The sequence below is a fragment of the Oncorhynchus masou genome, chromosome 30 (assembly GCF_036934945.1).
Source record: "Oncorhynchus masou masou isolate Uvic2021 chromosome 30, UVic_Omas_1.1, whole genome shotgun sequence".
In the NCBI taxonomy this organism is placed as follows: domain Eukaryota; kingdom Metazoa; phylum Chordata; class Actinopteri; order Salmoniformes; family Salmonidae; genus Oncorhynchus; species Oncorhynchus masou.
In genome coordinates, this window is record NC_088241.1 from 17656180 (window position 1) to 17678514 (window position 22335).

The 22335-nt window shown below is 41.4% G+C and overlaps 2 protein-coding genes and 1 pseudogene across 2 annotated transcripts in view; 1 reads left to right on the top strand and 2 right to left on the bottom strand.

Annotated features, from left to right (window-relative positions):
• The window catches only part of LOC135522212 (SH3 domain-binding protein 5-like), a 33221-nt gene extending 24229 nt beyond the window's left edge, over nt 1-8992 (bottom strand). Inside the window, exons 1-3 of the mRNA XM_064948272.1 lie at nt 8638-8992; nt 7958-8020; nt 3054-3182 (exon numbers count right to left, since the gene is read on the bottom strand). Coding sequence (XP_064804344.1) covers nt 3054-3182; nt 7958-8020; nt 8638-8715 — 270 coding nt within the window. The 5' untranslated portion in view covers nt 8716-8992. The remainder of the gene's footprint in view (nt 1-3053; nt 3183-7957; nt 8021-8637) is intronic.
• A 4072-nt stretch (nt 8993-13064) lies between these two features.
• On the bottom strand, nt 13065-16186 carry LOC135522213 (tRNA N(3)-methylcytidine methyltransferase METTL6-like; annotated as a pseudogene).
• Nucleotides 16187-16418: 232 nt separating this feature from the next.
• Nucleotides 16419-22334, top strand: eaf1 (ELL associated factor 1). The gene is given in 7 exon segments (XM_064948274.1): nt 16419-16644; nt 17249-17343; nt 17487-17623; nt 17741-17919; nt 18017-18141; nt 18144-18261; nt 18381-22334. Coding segments are annotated over 7 exon segments (807 nt in total). The 5' UTR covers nt 16419-16541; the 3' UTR covers nt 18431-22334.
• The last annotated feature ends 1 nt before the right edge of the window (nt 22335 follows it).

Sequence of the window (22335 nt, forward strand, 5' to 3'; positions counted from 1 at the left end):
TAGTCCTTGGCTCAGACAGTGCAGTAGTGTGGGCTCAATAGCATCTCATTAATGTGCAAGATCTTGAGAATCAGCTGTACATGTGATGGAAGAGTGCACTGCACATGTGATGGAAGAATGCACTGTGCATGCAGAGGGTTGCAATTCTATTTAATTGGGGATAGTTTAACCAAAATATGTCACAAGACCTAGAATTGCCTTATGTGTATCCCACAAAAAAAGTTCACTGTTATAAGCTAACTTTTTTGATTATTTTAAGCAAAATTACCAAAATTACCAGGCTTAACTTCCCATGGAAAGATTCCGACCCTTTGCAAACCTACTTTCAATTAATAGCAATACATTTCTTAGCCGCTACAAATGCTAGGTTACACAGTTTCTTCTGATAACAGTCTCCAGTATCAACATTTCCAAGCAAACAAAAACAGGGAGAAGGGAGAATCTGTAGACCTGCTGAGATAAAAGAACATACTCTTTGCCAGAATTCAGCCAGCCTTCACAAGATCCTAACATATGCAAATATGTCCCCTTCTGTGTTTTTTTTTAAAATATTTCAATGTGTGTGTGTGTGTGTGGGGGGGGGGGGTGTTATGTCCCCCGTCCCCAGTGAAAGTTGCGCCGCTGAGTAGATGTGCGAAAGGTAGACAGAGGAACTCATACAATCCAATATCCTCAAACTTAGAATAACTTCCTTTTTCCATAAGGGAACTTCATTTGTGTTGTCAGAGGCATTAACATACAGTGGGGCAAAAAAGTATTTAGTCAGCCACCAATTGTGCAAGTTCTCCCACTTAAAAAGATGAGAGAGGCCTGTAATTTTCATCATAGGTACACTTCAACTATGACAGACAAAATGAGAAAAAAAAATCCAGAAAATCACATTGTAGGATTTTTTATGAATTTATTTGCAAATGATGGTGGAAAATAAGTATTTGGTCAATAACAAAAGTTTATCTCAATACTTTGTTATATACCCTTTGTTGGCAATGACAGAGGTCAAACGTTTTCTGTAAGTCTTCACAAGGTTTTCACACACTGTTGCTGGTATTTTGGCCCATTCCTCCATGCAGATCTCCTCTAGAGAGGAGTTTTGGGGCTGTTGCTGGGCAACACGGACTTTCAACTCCCTCCAAAGATTTTCTATGGGGTTGAGATCTGGAGACTGGCTAGGCCACTCCAGGACCTTGAAATGTTTCTTACGAAGCCACTCCTTCGTTGCCCGGGCGGTGTGTTTGGGATCATTGTCATGCTGAAAGACCCAGCCACGTTTCATCTTCAATGCCCTTGCAGAGGTTTTCACTCAAAATCTCACAATACATGGCCCCATTCATTCTTTCCTTTACACGGATCAGTCGTCCTGGTCCTTTTGCAGAAAAACAGCCCCAAAGCATGATGTTTCCACCCCCATGCTTCACAGTAGGTATGGTGTTCTTTGGATGCAACTCAGCATTCTTTGTCCTCCAAACACGACCAGTTGAGTTTTTACCAAAAAGTTATATTTTGGTTTCATCTGACTATATGACATTCTCCCAATCCTCTTCTGGATCCTCCAAATGCTCTCTAGCAAACCTCAGACGGGCCTGGACATGTACTGGCTTAAGCAGGGGGACACGTCTGGCACTGCAGGATTTGAGTCCCTGGCGGCGTAGTGTGTTACTGATGGTAGGCTTTGTTACTTTGGTCCCAGCTCTCTGCAGGTCATTCACTAGGTCCCCCCGTGTGGTTCTGGGATTTTTGCTCACCGTTCTTGTGATCATTTTGACCCCACGGGGTGAGATCTTGCGTGGAGCACCAGATCGAGGGAGATTATCAGTGGTCTTGTATGTCTTCCATTTCCCAATAATTGCTCCCACAGTTGATTTCTTCAAACCAAGCTTCTTACCTATTGCAGATTCAGTCTTCCCAGCCTGGTGCAGGTCTACAATTTTGTTTCTGGTGTCCTTTGACAGCTCTTTGGTCTTGGCCATAGTGGAGTTTGGAGTGTGACTGTTTGAGGTTGTGGACAGGTGTCTTTTATACTGATAACAAGTTCAAACAGGTGCCATTAATACAGGTAATGAGTGGAGGACAGAGGAGCTTCTTAAAAGAAGAAGTTACAGTTCTGTGAGCAACATTTTCACAAAAGCCAGAAATCTTGCTTGCTTGTAGGTGACCAAATACTTATTTTCCACCATAATTTGCAAATAAATTCATTAAAAATCCTACAATGTGATTTTCTGGATTTTTTTTCTCATTTTGTCTGTCATAGTTGAAGTGTACCTATGATGAAAATTACAGGCCTCTCTAAGTGTAAGAGGTTAATACAGGTAATGAGTGGAGGACAGAGGAGCTTCTTAAAGAAGAAGTTACAGTTCTGTGAGAGCCAGAAATCTTGCTTGCATCTTTTTACAGGCCTCTCTCATCTTTTTAAGTGGGAGAACTTGCACAATTGGTGGCTGACTAAATACTTCTTTGCCCCACTGTAAATCACAACCTCACAAAGCTGCATTCTCATTAAGAAGCCATATAGAGGTTGCCTGAATGAGAGGAACAAAGCAGAGCCAAGAACACCGTAGGGAACAAAATAAAAGAAGAAGTGAAGAACGGTTGGCCTTTAAAAACCTTTTCACGTCTTGTTTGGTCCCAGCGATTCCTCTCTGACTGTTTACAGCTGCAGGGCTCTTATCTTGATGAGCAGGGGGAAGCAGCTGTCCTCTAACAATAACTACGGCTTTGCAGAAAAGGGAACCAAGATCACAGCTTCACACAGAGCCACCCCCCCCCAGTATTTAGAAATTATGTGGTAGTCAACCTGGTATCAAAGAATATGCAATGGTGCTGGTTGTAATGAATCTCAATTAAGCTAGGCAAATAGAATGTGAACTAGGCAAATAGAATGTGAACTAGGCAAATAGAATGTGAACTAGGCAAATAGAATGTGAACTAGGCAAATAGAATGGGAACTAGGCAAATAAAGCGTTTCCAATAAATAAAAGATTTTGGACTGTTTCTTAGAACAATATGAGCAGAGACCCCCAGCCCGTAGTCCCCCTATCCACCCAGTGGTGTCTCACCTGTCTGGCCACTCTCCGGGCCTCCCAGTAGGGTTTGGACTCCTCCACCGCCTTCCCAATCTTCTTGACCAGCTCATCCAGCTTCACCGTGGCCTCAACCAGCACTGTGCGGAACCTCTGCCTGGCATCCTGGAGAGAAACAGGGAGAAAGGGTTAACTAGGACTCTAGTGAACTTCCAACACTTTGTTTGCTATGAATGTTCACAAAGGTCATAGAAGACTCAACACTCATCTCGATGTTAAGGCGATGACAATCTTACGTCATTGTTCTTAACCATTTAACCAACCGGAGTTAACAATTCACAGCAAATATTAAGTTAGACGCAACAGGATTTCACAAAACCAGAGTATTCAGTCAGACTCTTAAGGTAATTAAATACATATTGATGTACGAGTCGGGGCTCCCCCTCCTTCGATTATAAGAATTGAAAAGGCCAGTGTCCTAAAATTGCATTAGTCTGTTATCAAGTTAACAGGGGCAGCTATGTCGATGTAACCTTCAGACAGAAGCAAACAGGCAATTAACAAAGAAATGGCCATATGGAAATGATCATAGGAAATAGCCTTTTATGTGACACACCATCAGCTACTGTTAATGTTTATTCATCCGTCATGGTGGTGAGATGTAAAAGCCCCAGCTAAGCATGCTGATAAAGCCAATAACAGGCCTCTATTCAATCATATCAAACCTCATCTAATCTAGTCCAAAACATGAATTCGCCTTGAAACCGTTTTAGATAAGGCAGAGGAGATTTTTCTGAGAACAAACAAGTGGGTTCAAGTGTGACGTCCAGAAGGAGACATCATGGTGGACAGAAAACAAAAAACAAGCATGAAAACAGATTCCTGGAGATGTCAGTGTGGAAAAAATATATTGCACTTATGCAATAAGTTTATTGGACTTTTTTCAATTCTTTGAAAGGTTAAATATGTAAAGAGACTTTATATGAATCTGCACCAGTGTTCTGGACTAAGATATCCTTCCTATTACCATTTCAAATCTGAGGGATAGAAGGCCAATTGTGAGAACAGGGCAGGGACACACACTTCCTGTGACATCATCACTCATCCTGCAACAAGCTGGCATCTGAGGACAAACACCAGGTCCGAAAACAGCCCCTGAACCCTAGCCCCTAAACCCTAGCCCCTAAACCCTAGCTCCTAAACCCTAGCCCCTAAACCCTAGCCCCTAAACCCTAGCTCCTTCCCATTCAGTGTGTATGCAGATCAAGGAACCAAATACAGTGATGGCTCCACCACCACTGTTTGCCATTTGCTACACCTTGGTACTTGCTGTTCAGCTGGCCCAACATGTTTGTTTACTGTACTCTGTCAGACTGGAATTCTGCCGCGGTTATCAGATACCTGCCGTCCTGGAGAGAAAACCAGCCACCCAACCTCCTGCATAGCAAGAGGCCACTGCCGGGGAGGCACCATGCATTATAGTCTCAGAACAACAAGGGGGAGTTGTTGGGTATGAAAACTGTACAACGTGTGTGAACAGGCCATGTAAACCATCTATTTCTCAATAGAGAAAATTCAGAGGATGAGGTCCCCCCTTGCTCCATCTCTCCTCGTAATGCATTTCCTCCCCCACTCTCTCCCTCAACTCCATCCCCTTTTTTTCTGTTCTCATTTCCACCATCTCCCTCTTTTTATCCAATAGCTGATACAGCAGAGGTTACAGTACAGTGCAGTCTCTCTGTGCCTCACACCTCAGAGGTTGCAGTACAGTCTCTCTGTCCCTCACACCTCAGAAGTTACAGTACAGTCTCTCTGTCCCTCACACCTCAGAGGTTACAGTACAGTGCAGTCTCTCTGTCCCTCACACCTCAGAGGTTACAGTACAGTGCAGTCTCTCTGTCCCTCACACCTCAGAGGTTACAGTACAGTGCAGTCTCTCACACCTCAGAGGTTACAGTACAGTGCAGTCCCTCACACCTCAGGGGTTGCAGTACAGTGCAGTCTCTCACACCTCAGAGGTTACAGTACAGTGCAGTCTCTCACACCTCAGAGGTTACAGTACAGTGCAGTCCCTCACACCTCAGGGGTTGCAGTACAGTGCAGTCTCTCACACCTCAGAGGTTACAGTACAGTGCAGTCTCTCACACCTCAGAGGTTACAGTACAGTGCAGTCTCTCACACCTCAGAGGTTACAGTACAGTGCAGTCCCTCACACCTCAGGGGTTGCAGTACAGTGCAGTCTCTCACACCTCAGAGGTTACAGTACAGTGCAGTCCCTCACACCTCAGGGGTTGCAGTACAGTGCAGTCTCTCACACCTCAGGGGTTACAGTACAGTGCAGTCTCTCACACCTCAGGGTTGCAGTACAGTGCAGTCTCTCACACCTCAGAGGTTACAGTACAGTGCAGTCTGTCCCTCACACCTCAGAGGTTGCAGTACAGTGCAGTCTCTCACACCTCAGAGGTTACAGTACAGTGCAGTCCTCACACCTCAGAGGTTACAGTACAGTACAGTGCAGTCCCTCACACCTCAGAGGTTAGTGCAGTGCAGTCTCTCACACCTCAGAGGTTACAGTACAGTGCAGGTTCAGAGGTTGCAGTACAGTGCAGTCTCTCACACCTCAGAGGTTACAGTACACCTCAGAGGTTACAGTCTCCCTCACAGCTCAGAGGTTCAGAGTCTCTCTGTTACCTCAGAGTTACAGTGCAGTCTCTCTGTCCCTCACACCTCAGAGGTTACAGTACAGTACAGTGCAATCCCTCACACCTCAGAGGTTACAGTACAGTGCAGTCTCTCACACATCAGAGGTTACAGTACAGTGCAGTCTCTCTGTCCCTCACACCTCAGAGGTTGCAGTACAGTGCAGTCTCTCACACCTCAGAGGTTACAGTACAGTGCAGTCTCCCACACCTCAGAGGTTACAGTACAGTACAGTGCAGTCCCTCACACCTCAGAGGTTAGTGCAGTGCAGTCTCTCACACCTCAGAGGTTACAGTACAGTGCAGTCTCTCTGTCCCTCACACCTCAGAGGTTACAGTACAGTGCAGTCCCTCACACCTCAGAGGTTGCAGTACAGTGCAGTCTCTCACACCTCAGAGGTTACAGTGCAGTCTCTCCATCCCTCACACCTCAGAGGTTACAGTGCAGTCTCTCCATCCCTCACAGCTCAGAGGTTACAGTGCAGTCTCTCTGTCCCTCACAGCTCAGAGGTTACAGTGCAGTCTCTCTGTCCCTCACACCTCAGAGGTTACAGTACAGTGCAGTCCCTCACACCTCAGAGGTTACAGTGCAGTCTCTCTGTCCCTCACACCTCAGAGGTTACAGTACAGTGCAGTCTCTCACACATCAGAGGTTACAGTACAGTGCAGTCTCTCACACATCAGAGGTTACAGTACAGTACAGTGCAGTCCCTCACACCTCAGAGGTTACAGTGCAGTCTCTCTGTCCCTCACACCTCAGAGGTTACAGTACAGTGCAGTCTCTCACACATCAGAGGTTACAGTACAGTGCAGTCTCTCACACCTCAGAGGTTACAGTACAGTGCAGTCTCTCACACATCAGGGTCGAGCAGAGCGTTCCTTTTGTGACGCATTTCATCTCCTCTGTCACAGCCTCCTCATACACTGAACACCATCTAAAACACACAGTGGTAAACCTAAAAATACTCTAATTCAATCCAGTCCATTTGTGTAACTGTATTGCCCTTTACCCAGCTACAGCTTATTCCACTTGGATGTTGATATTGATATTAATGAAAGGCCTCGGAATGCAATAAAAAATGCTCTCAGATGTTATGGAACTTCAGCCATTGTTCTGCATTTCCCCTTGTCACAAAAGCTGTCACACGTGCTGCTTGACATGATCAATACAAACCCTACAGCCAATGGTCCATTACCAGGGCATGATGACAGGCTTACATCCACTGGGCTCTGCTGCTGGCGATCCGCCTCACTCCATCAACACCAGAAGCTCTGCCAAATCTGTACGGAGCAGTAGTTACGATTTCTTCCTTTAACATTTAACTCCGATTTTTTTAGGGGGTGCTGCAGCACCCTCAGCACCCCTACTTCCCTCGGGTATGTACTTGAGAGGTGGTTTGAGAAATGGTGAATCAGTACATCTGTGTGTTTATCCCCTTTAAAGTCAAATGCATTTAAAAAGAAGTTGGACATCAACCCGTGCTCTCAGAAACAAACCATCCTGGATAATATTTTGTTTGTGTGTCCGATGCTAAGGGTTCCCACAGAGGCCTTTATCTAATATTGAGACATTCATTTTGATTCCAGATCGGAGGAGCTACCGGGAAGGACTCAGGTCCATGTCAAATAGACACGCTTCCACGATTGGCGCACTGTTGAATCCAACGGCAGACCTCTGTGCACTGAGAGACCACATCAAACTGGGTCTACAAATAAACAGATTTGACCAGGATCCTCTGACTCAACAACAACACAGAGGGGGTATAATCGGAACTCGAAAAATGAGTAAATATTCCACAAGCACTCATTGAACCTCAAGATCAATGGAAACATTGTACTTTAAGTTATTGACGCTTTATGCTGAGAATCCAGTAACATTAGAAATGACAGGTATTTTATAGACTGAATGGCTCCTTTCACCAAATGGATTTTCTAAAGACACTTTACCTTTTAATACAGTTCCAAAAAGGTATATGACTGACAGCGCCGTGTGCTACTACTTTCCTGACATTTAACAGCATCCAAAGATCAACATTCTGCAACATAAACCACCTCAATGACCTGAACAGATCATCTTTCATATGCAGAGGTCAATGTCTAACGGTTGAAAGGAATTCTTTGATAGTGGGTCACCTTGTAATTGTCAATCAGTGTCAGCCATGTGGTGCACTTTGGAGGGAAAATGTATGTCAAACTTGAAAGTGTGTGTGTGTGTGTGTGTGTGTGTGTGTACTGTTTTACCTCCAGTTGTGTCTCACATCTGTTGATGTCGTCTGTAGACTGGTTGAGTTTCTCCAGTTCTCCCTGTAAGAAAGAGAGCAAAGGACAATATTGAGCAACACCAAGAGAAAGGAATGTAGTACAGTATCTGGGAAGTCTGCAACATCTGGAATGTGTTACACTTCTATGAAATACTAGACTGAACAATAGAAGTTAGCCAGAGTGATGGTCTGAACAAACACAAGAATCAGCTACTATCTTGATTTATGGATATATTAAATGTACATAGCTTTTAAGGTTAAACAGTGTTATTTTTCAACCAATGAATAGCCTAATACACAGCAGAAGGTATATTCAGATGAACATGCTATTTGGGTGTCAGGCCTTTACTCCCATGCATTCCATTAACTCAAAAACAAGGTTGGCTAAAACATAGCCCATCATAAACATAACCAGTAGGCCTACATCGCAACTAAGTCAGGTACAATACAGACATTTTGTTCAAGGTAGACAGACGCTCTTGATAAATCAATAAAAACATTTTTTTTTTTTACAATTTGACCCCAAATCAGGCAGACTTTCTGCCAGTGATAATACATACTCTTAAAATGTCCATTGGATAGTGAACGTATCAAATGAAGTTAAATGAATTAATTAGTTAGTCTCAATTGAAACAAAGAGCAATTGTTATTATAACGTACCTGAATTCTAGGGTCCACCTCCTCTTCTTCGTATTCCGAATCTTCGTCAGACCTATGTTCCTTCTCCAAATGGTCCATTCTGGATGATAAAGCTGTGTGCTGTCGGAGCGAACAAAGCCAATTTCCAAGAAACGCTCTCACAGCGACACAGGAATTTCCAGAACACTCTCAATCACACTGCAACGTTGGCAATGATAAAAACGATTTTTTGAAATATGTATAATTAAGTCGATATACAGGTGATTGAAAGACAAAAGAGTGATAATCGTCATGTATGTCAATTGACTGAGCAGCGCTCTGTCTGCGTCCAATACGCTGAGCAAGTGACGATGAAATGACTTGTGTACGAGTGTCTACAGCGTAACGTTACGCCCCTTCTGCTGTCCCAAACCGATGCATGTATAGATGTATGTACCATCAGTCTACTTAATGTGTGGTAAAACAGTTATAACACGCTGAATATTCAATTTGGGAAGCTCAATACCTTTTTTATAAATGTCATTAATATATATTTATTACCACAATAAAATGTTCCAGATTTCAGATAATAATGAATGGTATTGGTATTTAATGAATACCCTCAGATATTTAATTCCCCTGCATTCCACAAATGCCAGTTAGCCATACCCAACCAGATACCCTCTTTGTATTAGTCAACTCCAAAATACCAGATACTCTCTATTCTAGACTCACTTTTTCCAATTCTCAGATACCATATACTGTGTACTCATAACATAAGTAGCCCAGTGCTGAGCAGCGCAACACCATAAGCAATGCATGATACAGTAAATGAATGGGGGGGGATGTCTTATAGATTAAACATGCTATGTTGGTCTGTTAGGTCTGGATTCAAAGAAATAGAGTTCAAGAACAATCTGATGATGTATCATTCATAGATATAGAATTATATTCATATGGTATTGCGCACGTCAGTTGTAGATAAATACTCACCCCAAGTAATATCAATATGGGAAATGGCCTATATAATCAAAACCTTTTGTTATATTGATTTATAGCTTCCAGCTTTTTATAACAATTCCTTCAAGTTGAAATTATACCCATAATAAGGCACATTTATGTTCTAAAATCATATTAAAATGCATTATTTAAAGCAACACGATCTGTGTTTCAGAAGTTGAGATGCTGCTGTGTAAAAACCCACACCAATCATGTTAGACAGGACTCATTTGGGATTGTTTTTTTACATCTGAGTGGAACTGTCCCCTTTTTTCATGGACATTTTTTTTTATATCTAAATCTGTTTAAATCTCACTTTCTCTCAATCTAAGGTAATGGAATGCCCGATATGTAAATGTAATGTGTAGGTGGTAATGTTATAAAGAGCTTGTGAAGCGACAGAGGCTTTGAATGACACATATCAGTGCTATTGTTTGACATTAGAACATAAGGCTTGGTTATCATTCAACTACCATTAGAATGTTTGATTTCCAGTTATTTTACTGCAGTGCACTATGATGACAAGACAGACCTATCAAAGCTATGGAGCCCATACAATCTAATCAGGTTCACTTCTTGTTAGCTGTGTTTGTCCCGTCCTGATTCAGACACCATGTGACCCAGATATAGTAAATATGATTAGATAGGCAAATAGCACCATTCACATCATCAGTGAAGGACCCTTATCCTCAGGCACAGTTCTGTTCAACAGCCCATTTTGTTCATTAACCTCAGAATATAAGAGGTCCTTGTGCAGTACGTGATTAGACATCCGTGGATTGTAAGGTGAGCTACAGTACGTAAGTACAGGGTACTCAGACACGGCGCTGCCTTTAGGGCTGTTCCCATAGCTGGGACAGGAGGAGAGCATCTCTGCAGAGTGGGACTACATCCAGGTATTACACCCTCTTTTTCTCCCACACATACAAACACACACCACTTGGACCTGTATTCACACAGGTACAGTCAACACAAACACACACCTATTGGACCTGTATTCACACAGGTACAGTCAACACAAACCCACACCTATTGGACCTGTATTCACACAGGTACAGTCAACACAAACCCACACCTATTGGACCTGTATTCACACAGGTACAGTCAACACAAACCCACACCTATTGGACCTGTATTCACACAGGTACAGTACACAAACCCACACCTATTGGACCTGTATTCACACAGGTACAGCAACCTATTGGACCTGTAACAGTCAACACAAACACACACCTCTTGGACCTGTATTCACACAGGTACAGTCAACACAAACACACACCTCTTGGACCTGTATTCACACAGGTACAGTCAACACAAACACAGGTGCCTACTTACTCCTTCTATCGCTCTCTCTTTCTCTCCCATACCCACATCCAGACACCCTTGTTTTCATTCCAATCAGAGGGGAAAAGAGAGAAGCAGAGGATGGCTGGCAAGCAGACAGGCAGATTGAGGGGGGTGATTGTTTTGACAGTTATGTAACTCAGACTGTCTGGCTGCTCACCTTAAAGCCAGCGGACAGAGCAGCTAGAGCGGGCCTGTCAGAACTCCAGTTCACTGACAGTGTTAATAACGAGACACGACGACGGGAGGAAGCAGATCAACCAGTCAGGAAAACCTCAATGACTTTTCCCACAGCGCTCCAATCTGATTGGGTCGTGTCCCGTTTGGAAAACCGTCTTGGAATACATCCGCTACCCATTCACCGACAGAGATAACATGCCTCATTTAGGAGGATCACATATATTGTATACAGCCCAGTAGGATGGCAGTGATCAGGCGGGGAGTGGAGGGATGCAGTATATCAAGAACCAATGTGAAATCAGGATTAGTATTTCAATAGACATTCATAACTACATAGACAACAGTGTTTCTCCAATACTTAAAAAAAAACATAATCCCCAAAAAGTCACATCTAGGACTGTGAACACATGTATTTATTTATTTTACTGAAATCAATACAAGTCAATATCATTAAGATCCCTTCCTAGGTAATTATACAGGAAACGATGTACTAACCTTATCTCACAAGCCAGGAAGTGCCCTCTCTATAAAGGAAAAGACACAGCAATATAAGAGAGGCGGATCTTGGCATGGTCCTGTTTAGTAGGGCGGAACGTTCAGAACATTGAGGAGAGAGATGGATTATGTAGAACGGACAACGCTGATAGATATGTACTATATTCATTGAACGTGGAATAGACGTTGAATTGAGTTCTGTACCCAGTGGGTAGGGTCAGTCTGACCTGGGCACTGCACTGCTAATCTGATCTATAAATCAACCCCATTTCTAAACAAATGATAGATCTCGATCAGAGATGAATGTCAGTGAAACTGTGCAAAGCCTTTCTCAGACTAATCTCTTGTGGACAGATATTAACATGGGCTCCAGAGTGGTGCAGCGGTCTATGGCACTGCACCTCAGTGCTAAGAGTTGTCACTACAGTCCCTGGTTTGATTCCAGGCTAAATCACATCCGGCTGTGATTGGGAGCCCCATAGTGTGGCGCACAATTGGCCCAGGTTTAGCCGGGGTAGGCCGTCATTGCAAACACTTTGGTTCTGGGTTGCCAAAAGGATGCCCAGACCCACGTGAACCTACCTGGTGATTAAAGAACCCTTTTAAAACAGCAGTGCTTTGCCATCATCTACTGAATCAGTAAACCCAGAACAGGCTATGAAAAGCCAGAAGGGAGCCTTTGAGCCCCAGGTGTCAGCAGACAGTGTCTGGTGGGGTTGTGCATTTCCCTGAATGTCAGACTCCTCATGTGGATCCAGCTTCCCTCACGTTCCTGATGATGTGAGAGGAGTGAAAGGTGTTCCCTTGTCTCATCTCCCAAAGGTGACATGGCACAAACCCACACTGACCCAGTCCACTGCTGGAAAGGGCAAACGCGTGGTGGGGTCAGTTCCACATGAAAAAATACACACAAAAAACCTTGCACCTGCACATATGCACACACACACGCCCAGACAGGATAAGCACCTGTAGAGGTTTTTGAAAAGGTTACATGTGATTAAAAATTCAGTTGCTTGCTGCTGACTCATCCTACTACAGGGTCAGGGGTCACTTAGTGGTGTCACAGAAGGGTGGATTTGGAGGGGGGACAGAAAAAACAAGAGGTGGTCTCAGAATCTAATCCAGATGCTTGTTGTTCAGTGCCTAAAGACATAAAAGCAGAGGTATTATCGTAGTGGTAACTTAAACATCTCAGGATCTGTTACTGTTGCACTAAAACAAATCCTGCCCACTCAGAATCATTAGGTGCAGAATCTCAGACACCAAGAAGTCAAATCTTGCATAATTGTGTCAGATATGTTGCATGCATCTGTCCACCAGAGATGGTTAGGTGCAAGATATCTACATTAAAACATCACTTTTACATTTTTTACAAGTCAACATGGGTTTGCCAACTATGCACATTGTGTATGAATGCTAGGTAAACATGATCACCTGGAAATATAAAACAAATTGAGCAGGATAAAAAAATGAGACATTATTTATTTCGACTAACCAAGGAGCATTTGATGTTACATTTTTTTTTTTACAGGTTTTGTTGCCCCCTTGTGGTAAACAAAAATGTTGTATTACATGATTGGAAAAGTTGGCAGCAAAAAATAGTATTGGAACTTTAACCAAACCATTCTCTCTAAGAAATTCTCCATCATATACACATATAGTTGTATCACTGGTGTAAAGTAACTAAGTACAAATACTTTGAAGTACTACTTAAGTAGTTTTTTGGAGTATTTGTACTTTCCAACTTCAATTTTTTACATTTCTAAAGAAAATGTACTTTTTACTCCTATACATTTTCCCTGATACACAAAAGTACTCGTTACATTTCAAATGCTTAGCATGATAGTAAATTTGTCAAATTGACATACTTGTCAAGAGAACACACAGTCATCACTACTGCCTCTGCTCTGGCAGACTTCACTAAACACATACTTTGTTTGTAAATGATGTCTGTGTTGGAGTGTGCCCCTGGCGATCAGTAAATATAACATCAATTGTGCTTTCTGGTTTGCTTAATATAAGGTATTTGAAATGATGAATAGCATTTACTTTTGATACTTAAGTATATTTTAGCAATTACATTTACTTTTGATTTACCATTTAAAACCACACATTTTTTTTTACTTTTACTCAAGTAGTATTTTAGTGGGTGACTTTTACCGGAGTCATTTTCTATTAAGGTATCTTTACTTTTACTCAAGTACGACAATTGGGTACTTTTTCCACCAGTTTTATTAATAAAAAAGCATAATCAAACAAACGGCACGTAATCAGCAATACGGCAGTGTAGGCTTTTGTCCAATGACGTCCATTTATATATGAAGGTCTCAGTCCACTTGTGCCTTTAAAGGGTTCAAACATTTGTTGAGGAAAGGGACTTCAGGAGCCCTGTAATTGGTCTGGCCTTCGGAACTTGTTTTGAAGGAACACCCTGGGCACACAAAGCCCCTCCTTCTTATTGACCGTTTCTCGTAGCACGTACTCATTGGTTACACTCTCGAACCCCACCCCTCTGAACAGGTCTGCCAGCTCTGAACAGCTCTGAAACACAGACAGTTCAGATTTGGTATTTTATTAGGATCCCCATTAGCGGTTGCAAAAGCAGCAGCTACTCTTCCTGGGCTCCACACAAAACAACATAATACAGAACATTAATAGACAAGAACAGCTCAAGGGCAGAACTACATAAAAAATAAATAAAGGCACACGTAGCCTACATATCAATGCCTACACACAAACTATCGAAGTCAAATAGGGGAAAGGTTGCATTATCTGAAAGCAGGTTTGCTGTTTATTTGAGCAATATGAGAAGAAACGGAGTTCCATGCAATAATGGCTCTATATAATACCGTACGCTTTCTTGAATTTGTTCTGGATTTGGGGACTGTGAAAAGAACCCTGGTTGTATGTCTGGTGGGGTAAGTGTGTGTGTGTGTCAGAGCTGTCTGTAAGTTGACTATGCAAATAATTTGGAATTTTCAATACATCAATATTTCTTAGAAAAAGAAGAAGTGATGCAGTCAGTCTCTCCTCAACTCTTAGCCAAGAGAGACTGGCATGTATAGTATTTATATCAGCCCTCTGATTACAATTAAGAGCAAAACATGCCGCTCTGTTCTGGGCCAGCTGCTGTTTAACTAGGTCTTTCCTTGCAGCACTGGACAATAATCAAGATTAGACAATAATCAAGATTATAAATGTATAAACAAACAGAGAAAGAGTCCCATAGAAGAGACCTGCTTGTGCGTAATTTGAAAAGAAAGAAAGACAAAAACCATAAAATAACTACTATGAGGGAAAATGTAGGAGAGGAAAGAGAAAGAGGAATGGACTGACCTTTGGAAAAGAAATAAGACCTGGTGCCATCCTGTCTGACGTAGAAGTTCTCTCCCAGTTTGTTTCCTGCCTTAAACCTCATCATGGCGTGGTCATACAGGCCATAGTCCCTGAACAGAATGATGCCCCCTGGCTTCAGAACCTGACACAGAGAACGTCAATTCAGTCACAAGTTACTTTGAGGGTGTTTAAAGTGTTTAATGCAGTTTCATCCTTTTCCTCAGCCCTGTCTCACCCTGTAAATGTTGTCCAGAGCCTGCTGCATCTTGTTTGGGTGGATAGCTGAGAGGACAAATATGAGCGTGGCCACATCCACACTGCCCACTGGGACATTACCCCTCAGGTCATCCTTTGTCAGGTCACACTGGAACACACTGCAGCGCTCAGTGCAGTACAGGGAGTGTTCCTGAGGATAATGAAAATGACACTGGATATCAGTGTTGTTTTGTTAAAAGTCTCACTGGCTCTGGATCATCAGTGGTACATCTTCTTACCTTCACAAACTCCACAGCTCGTGGTGAGAAGTCACAGGCATAGACAAAGATGTTGAGGTCTTCCTCTCCAGTAGTGGGAAGATGAAGTTCCCAACCCCACAGCCAGCTTCAAGCAGGACCAGCTTCTGGACTTCAAACCGAGAGAAAGAAATTGGGATGCACCCCTAGTAGGGAACCTAACAACTTCCTACGCCATCTTCTTACCTCAAGGCACACTTTCAGTTCTTTAAACTCTCTGGTGGTGCAATGCCTATCCTTGAAAAAGTTTGTTGTGTTCCTTTTGTAAAACAAGTCCCAGTTTTTCTGTGCCTCCTTTTCCAACTTCATCTGCTTGAAGTCAGATACCAAAGTCTGGTCACCTGTCAGTTTCTCCATCTCTTTCTCATTCAAATTCCTGCCAGTACATGTTTTTCTTTGGACAGGTGGAATAAGACATGGCAACCCGTCTTTGGGTTCCTCTCCAGGAAGTACAACATTGGAGGTGTCGTGTTGCTTTGATAGTGCCATAACTTGCACTACTGTAGTTTACGATAGTAGCTTATAGCAGCACGTCCTTGACATCCTCAAATCTATTATTTCACCAATCCATATTAAATTATACAGCTAATGTTAATGGATGGTACTAACACATTATAGTGATAGACTTAATGAAAATGCAGGGAATATTTCCACATACATTGTTTATGAACGCAAATGTTCCAGAAATGTTCTAAGATTTCTCGTGTGGCATGTCGTCTTCTTCGTCCGTGTGGGAACAGTGTTTGGTTACGATGATTCCGGCCTGTTTATATCAGTCAGTAAAAACGTTGTACTTATTCGTATGAGGGAAATTCGTATTATTATGCTAATAGATAATAATACATTGTTACTCATTCTAATGTACTAAATATGCTGATTTGTGGGTGTTTATTTTGGGGTCAACCCAATTATGGTGTTCAGATCCTATCGGTGACATTTCAGCACTGGAACAAAACAGGAAAAGGAGTGGTCATGTGACGTATGGATAGCTGCACAGCTAGCTAAAGTATCTAATCATCATTACATTTTTTAACGCAGCATAATTTAAATAAATGTGAATATTAAACTTCCAGCAGAGTCATGAATGGGAGTACAAATCCGCTCTTGGACAAAGAAGAACATGTTTTGAAGCTCGGAGAGAGCTTTGAGAAGAGGCCAAAATCGTCATTTCACACCATCAGATGTTAGTAGCCAGACTATTTTTAGTGATTAAATATAAATGTGTAAATATGTGAAGTTTATTTTACTATACCCAACTTTAGTCACGCCTTTTGACAAGTTGGTCAGCTAGTTAACGTTACCTAACAATGTAGCTTGTTACTGTTAGCTAGCTTGAGTACAAAAAAAACGAACGGTACTCCGGTACGGTACGTTACCAGCAAAAATATTGTAATCAGATTACAAATACTTTTGAAAACGTAGGTAGCGTAAATTAGCTAGGTGATTACTTTTAAATTCAGGAAGGATGTTTGCAAATAAAATACATTAACACCTTTCTGTTTTCTCAATGACATTCAATTCAGTACTGAAGAAAGGTGCAAATGTAAGGTTGTTCCACCTGAACTAGTCTGACCACAAGTCAGAGACCACTATGATGACACACCAAATTTGTTTGATGGGCCCTTTTGTATTATTTTTACATCTTCTAATGCCTCTTAAGGGGAAAGTAATCAGATTACATTATTGAGTTTGGGAAATTTTAAAGTTATGTTACTGATTACAATTTTGGACAGGTAACTAGTATTTCTGACCTTATAATTATCTTTCCCACTCTTTCACACTTGTAGATGATTTCAAACCAGCTTCAATTGACACAAGCTGCGAAGGAGAGTTGCAAGTCGGTAAAGGAGAGGAAGTCACCATCACATTACCTCACATTCCAGTAAGAGTGGGTGTTTTTTAGTCAACTGTGGTCATTTGCCTGTACTGTACAATGACCCCCAAAAAAATCTGATAACTCAACTGCAGAAAGATGAAAGCAAACACTGTACTCGATCATGATACTTGTTATTGTGTTGTTCGTAGGGCTCTACACCACCCATGACAGTATTCAAAGGGAATAAGCGGCCATATCAGAAAGACTGTGTTCTTATCATCAATCATGACACTGGGGAGTACATGCTGGAGAAGTTGAGCAGCAGTATCCAGGTCAAGAAAACCAGGTGAGGGGTTAACCAAAACACTCTCAAAAATGCATAGTAACAATTAACCTTTAGGATAAATGTGTTTTGCAGATCATTTGTGACAATAGATGTGCAGCTGTTGACTTTGTTTTTCAGAGCGGAGGGCAGCAGTAAGATCCAGGCCAGGATTGAGCAACAGTCGGTGCGTGCCACTGCCACCCAGCCTCCAGCGCAGTTCCGTGCCCCCACTAAGCCTGGTGCAGGCGCCAAGACCTCCCCCTCCCCTTCCAAGGACAACCCCTCCCCTGAGCCCCAACTAGATGACATCAAGAGAGGTGAGCCTCTTCATGTGTTGCCACCACTTTTACCAAGTGATCATTCTTGTTTCTCTATTGACTGTTGCCTCTGTCACCCCCTCCTGTCCTGGCACAGAGCTGCGAGCGGAGGTGGAGGTTATTGAACAAATGAGCAGCAGTAGTGGTAGCAGCTCATCTGACTCTGCCAGTGGCTCTGGTAGTGGGGACGACAGCTCCAGCAGTGATGGGGAGCATGACGCCCTCACCCCCAACCTGTCCCACTCCCTCTCCCCCATATCCAGCCCTCCCCCAACCGTAATCCCATGGCTAACGGAGGAGCAGACAGGCAACAGGGCAGCAACCAGCTGATGAACACGCTCAGTGAGTACCAGGGCTGGTAGGGCCAGTGTAGCACTCTACGTTGGGGGACAACTAATAATTTATCTCTCGATTGAAGTCTGTAGGTGGTGGTTGCAATGTGTGTGTTGGTGTTTCCACAGGGAACGACCTCCAGTTGAGCGAGTCAGGCAGCGACAGTGACGACGACTGAACTGCCCCCATCTACCTCTCATTATCAAGCCATCTTGCTCTCCTCTTTCTTCTCTTTGCCTGGCTCCGTTGTTTTGCTGCTGTGGCAACCGACCCAACTGTAAAGTCTGGTTTTATTGTATTTTTTTATATCTCTTGAGAAACCCGGCCAACCTTGAGATTTAATAGTGTATTTTTTGATTAGCTGTATATTTTATTTTGTATTTTTAAATCCTTTTACATATGAAAACATGCTAAAGAATGTATATATTAGAATGCATATATATATATATATTCTGTAGTTAGAGCTCCTAGTTGTATCAACTTGTATCACAAGTCTTTGTTGTTTTCTTGTTTCATCACAAGGGGAGGGGCTTATTTGGACTATATCGCCCCCATCTTCCCTATTTATCTGGAAATCAAAAGAAGGCACTGAAAGCATTTCACCCATTCTATGTTTTTATCAGAATCATGACACTTTCAAAATCAGTCTTTTAAGAGGCCAGGATGCAGCTCACATCAATCTAAGCTATAGAGGATACTAAAGGACATACTCATATTTTTCATGTAAAATCAGTTTCAATTGACCACTTACTAAAGTGTTTAGCTGGAATATTGACCTGTTCTGGTGAACAGGTAAATGGTAGTAGATGAACCTGTGTAAATCCTTTACATGTCAAAGCACTTTAGTTTAATTGTAATATCATCACTTTCAGCAGTTTCCACCTAAAATATTTTGCATTGCTTTAACAGCACCTGTCTGACCAAACAGTTAAGTTCAACTAACAACCAGTACTTACGAGTTCATCATACCCTTTATAGCTAATATTCGACTATTTCCACATCTATCATTCGACTTTCTGATTCTGTCTCACTCAATAGCTAGATTGCCATCCAATTGGTGACAGATTTTCATGCGATCATTCTAAAATCTGCATTAAAACAACATGTGCATATTCCCACCAGATATGTTTCCATCAAATCGATGTGTTGCGGATAACAGTATGTGTGTGATGACGTAGTGTACATAAATACACGTTTAATGGGTTAAAGTTTATCATCATTTATTTCATATAGCCTAATAAACTGCATGCTTTCCGTAGTCGTAGTGGGAGGACCACACAATATCATCACATGACTCCAAATTTATTTCGATATTATATCAATATTTGCACATGAAGGCGTTTCCACTGCCATTTCTCGCATTATTAATTTTACAGACACACTGTCTACTATATTTTGTTTTGTCGAAATTTGGAAAGTTTACCGACAAAAATGTGCTTTTTCCACCAGACCTGTCGTGGCATTGTTTTATCCGACATGTACTTTACTCGCATGAAAAGGTTGGATGGAAACCTGGTTACTGGCCCAACCATATATCACTGTCCCAAATTTCCAACCGTATATCACTGTCCCAAATTCCCAACCATATATCACTGGCCTAGTTTCAGACCAGTGTAGACATTTTCAGAAGGACCAAAGAAGCAAAACAAGTAGTTTTTAGAATACAGACACCGAACTTCTATTTTTACTTAGAAATGCATCTATTTTCACTAGATGTTGAGTTATTCATAAAATGTAAACGCTGATATAAAATGACCACTTGTTTTTTTTCATCAGTTCCATATATTCAACTGATTTGGAGTGATAGCAGTCACGTTGGATCACATCTTTTAATTTAGCAACTGTTGTGACAGTGAATATCATTTGATACTCTATATCATGTGCCCTGTAACAAAATAATCCCTAATCCAAAATATCTTGATGTATCCCCCATAGAGATGTGACGTTGTGGCTGTATCCCTGCCATTGTATCCCAGTGGGCACTCCACGTAATTTAAACGTGGAAATGTGGGTAATATTTGGTTGAGACGTTGATCAATGAAATTTCAACCTTTATTCACCCACTCAAAAAGTCAGCCAGAAGTTTGTTGAATTTCCGATATGTTATCACTATGCATTCAACCATCCAAATGCACAATCAAATTCCAATTTGAAAAACGGTGATTTCTAGTGTAGTTATAATCTAAATGTTATCACTGCGCTTTCAACCATTTTAAACCACAAGGTTCAAATGGGAATAAAATGTCAGATAATTTGTATTTATACAACAATTTGATGTGTTATCACTGCACAATTTAATAGCACTACCAAATGACCTGGATTGCAGCTGAGACTACATTAAAATCACATAGTACAAAGTGATCAATAATGTTCGAGATTCTGCTCAGATTATTATAGCAATTGTGAAGACCTCCACAGACCTGTGGTGTTTGAACATGCACGCTTTCAATTATTACAGAAGACATTTATAGTTACTGTAGGCTAACCTCAAAATGTGACCATGGATGTGTGTTACTCATTTTAAGATGGAATAAATACTGTTACATTAGTTTGTAAGATAGCCTTAACTTTAGGCTATTTACTGTATTCCAAAAGTCAGCCAAATATCAATATTTTAAAGGATATCTAATGCTTGGATGGTTTCATCCTATTCTTTAACTTTTATTTTTTGGTTAAATTGGAGACATGAATCCAACATATCATTTGTTAACTTGTCGTCAAGTTAATAGGCTATTTACTGTATTGCAAAAGTGATATTGAATTGTGTTTTGTATCAACATTTGAAGGAGATGTATCTTTTTTGCCCTGATTTAGTATAGCTTTAATTCCAATTTGTCAACAAATTAACAATTTATATGTTGAATTAATGTCTCCATCACAACCAAGAATCAAAATGAAAGAATGTGACTAAATCAAATCAAAGTTTAAGTGCATTTAAAGTCAGATGTGATTTAGTCCTATTCTTTAACTTAGATGTTTGGTTGAGATGGAGACATGAATCCAACATATCAATAATTAATTTGTAGACAAACTGGAATTAAAGCCAGACTAAGTCAGTGGCACAGATGGAACTATCCAATCAGAAGATAAATCTCCTTCAAATGTTGATATTTGGTTGCGTTGACAACCAAATACTATTCAATATCCAGTTTGTCTACAAATTAATAATTGATATGTTGGATTTGCGTCTCCATCTCAACCAAAAATCTAAGTTAAAGAATAGTACTAAATCTAGTCAAACTTTAAATGTACTTTACATAAACTTTGATGTAGTTCTATTCATTCACTTAGTCCTAGTCTGGTCAGTGACAAATATCAAAGCTAAGCAGGGCTGGGCTTGGTTAAAACCCTTGATGGGAAACCAAATTAATAGCTGTATATAGATCAACTCTCCAACAGAAGGTGCTGCTGAACCTATTGGTTTTTTTCTGATAGTGGATATGTCGTTGAAGATCTGATGTTGTTTCAAAAGTGCAAATTCAACATATTTTATACAAGGTTTGTCTATGTTGAAAATTGGTTACAACAATGACATAATCTCGTTGAAAATTGGTTACAACAATGACATAATCCCGTGGTTGAAATTCCACCCTCAAAATAAGTTGACATTGATAGCTTTTTTAAAAATCCAATATATTTTCCACATAGATTCCATGTCACAAAACATTGACAAATTTACGTTGAACCAACGTTGATTCAACCAGTTTATGCCCAGTGGGATGTGTGTTCATAAGGTGCTTACATGGTATTTAACTGGTGCTGTTGTGTGTCTGGGAAATCAAGCAAGCGATGTGTATACAAATGTAATATAATGTTTTGTTATCACAGCAGTTTGGATCCATGTAGTTGGATGCTATTTCCAATGTGTGTCTCTCTGGCATCCAGTGTTATTTCTGACCCATACTGTTTCTGTCCCAGTACAACCTCTCTTGCCACATTTATCGAGGTGGTTGACTTATTGCGTTTATCTCTAGGTTTTGTGCTTTGAGGTGTATTAAAGTGTGCACATGTATTTAAATTGAATTAACGTTTTATGTGTTAACCTCACATCAGTCAACCAAAATAAAGGAAGAAAACAGTCAG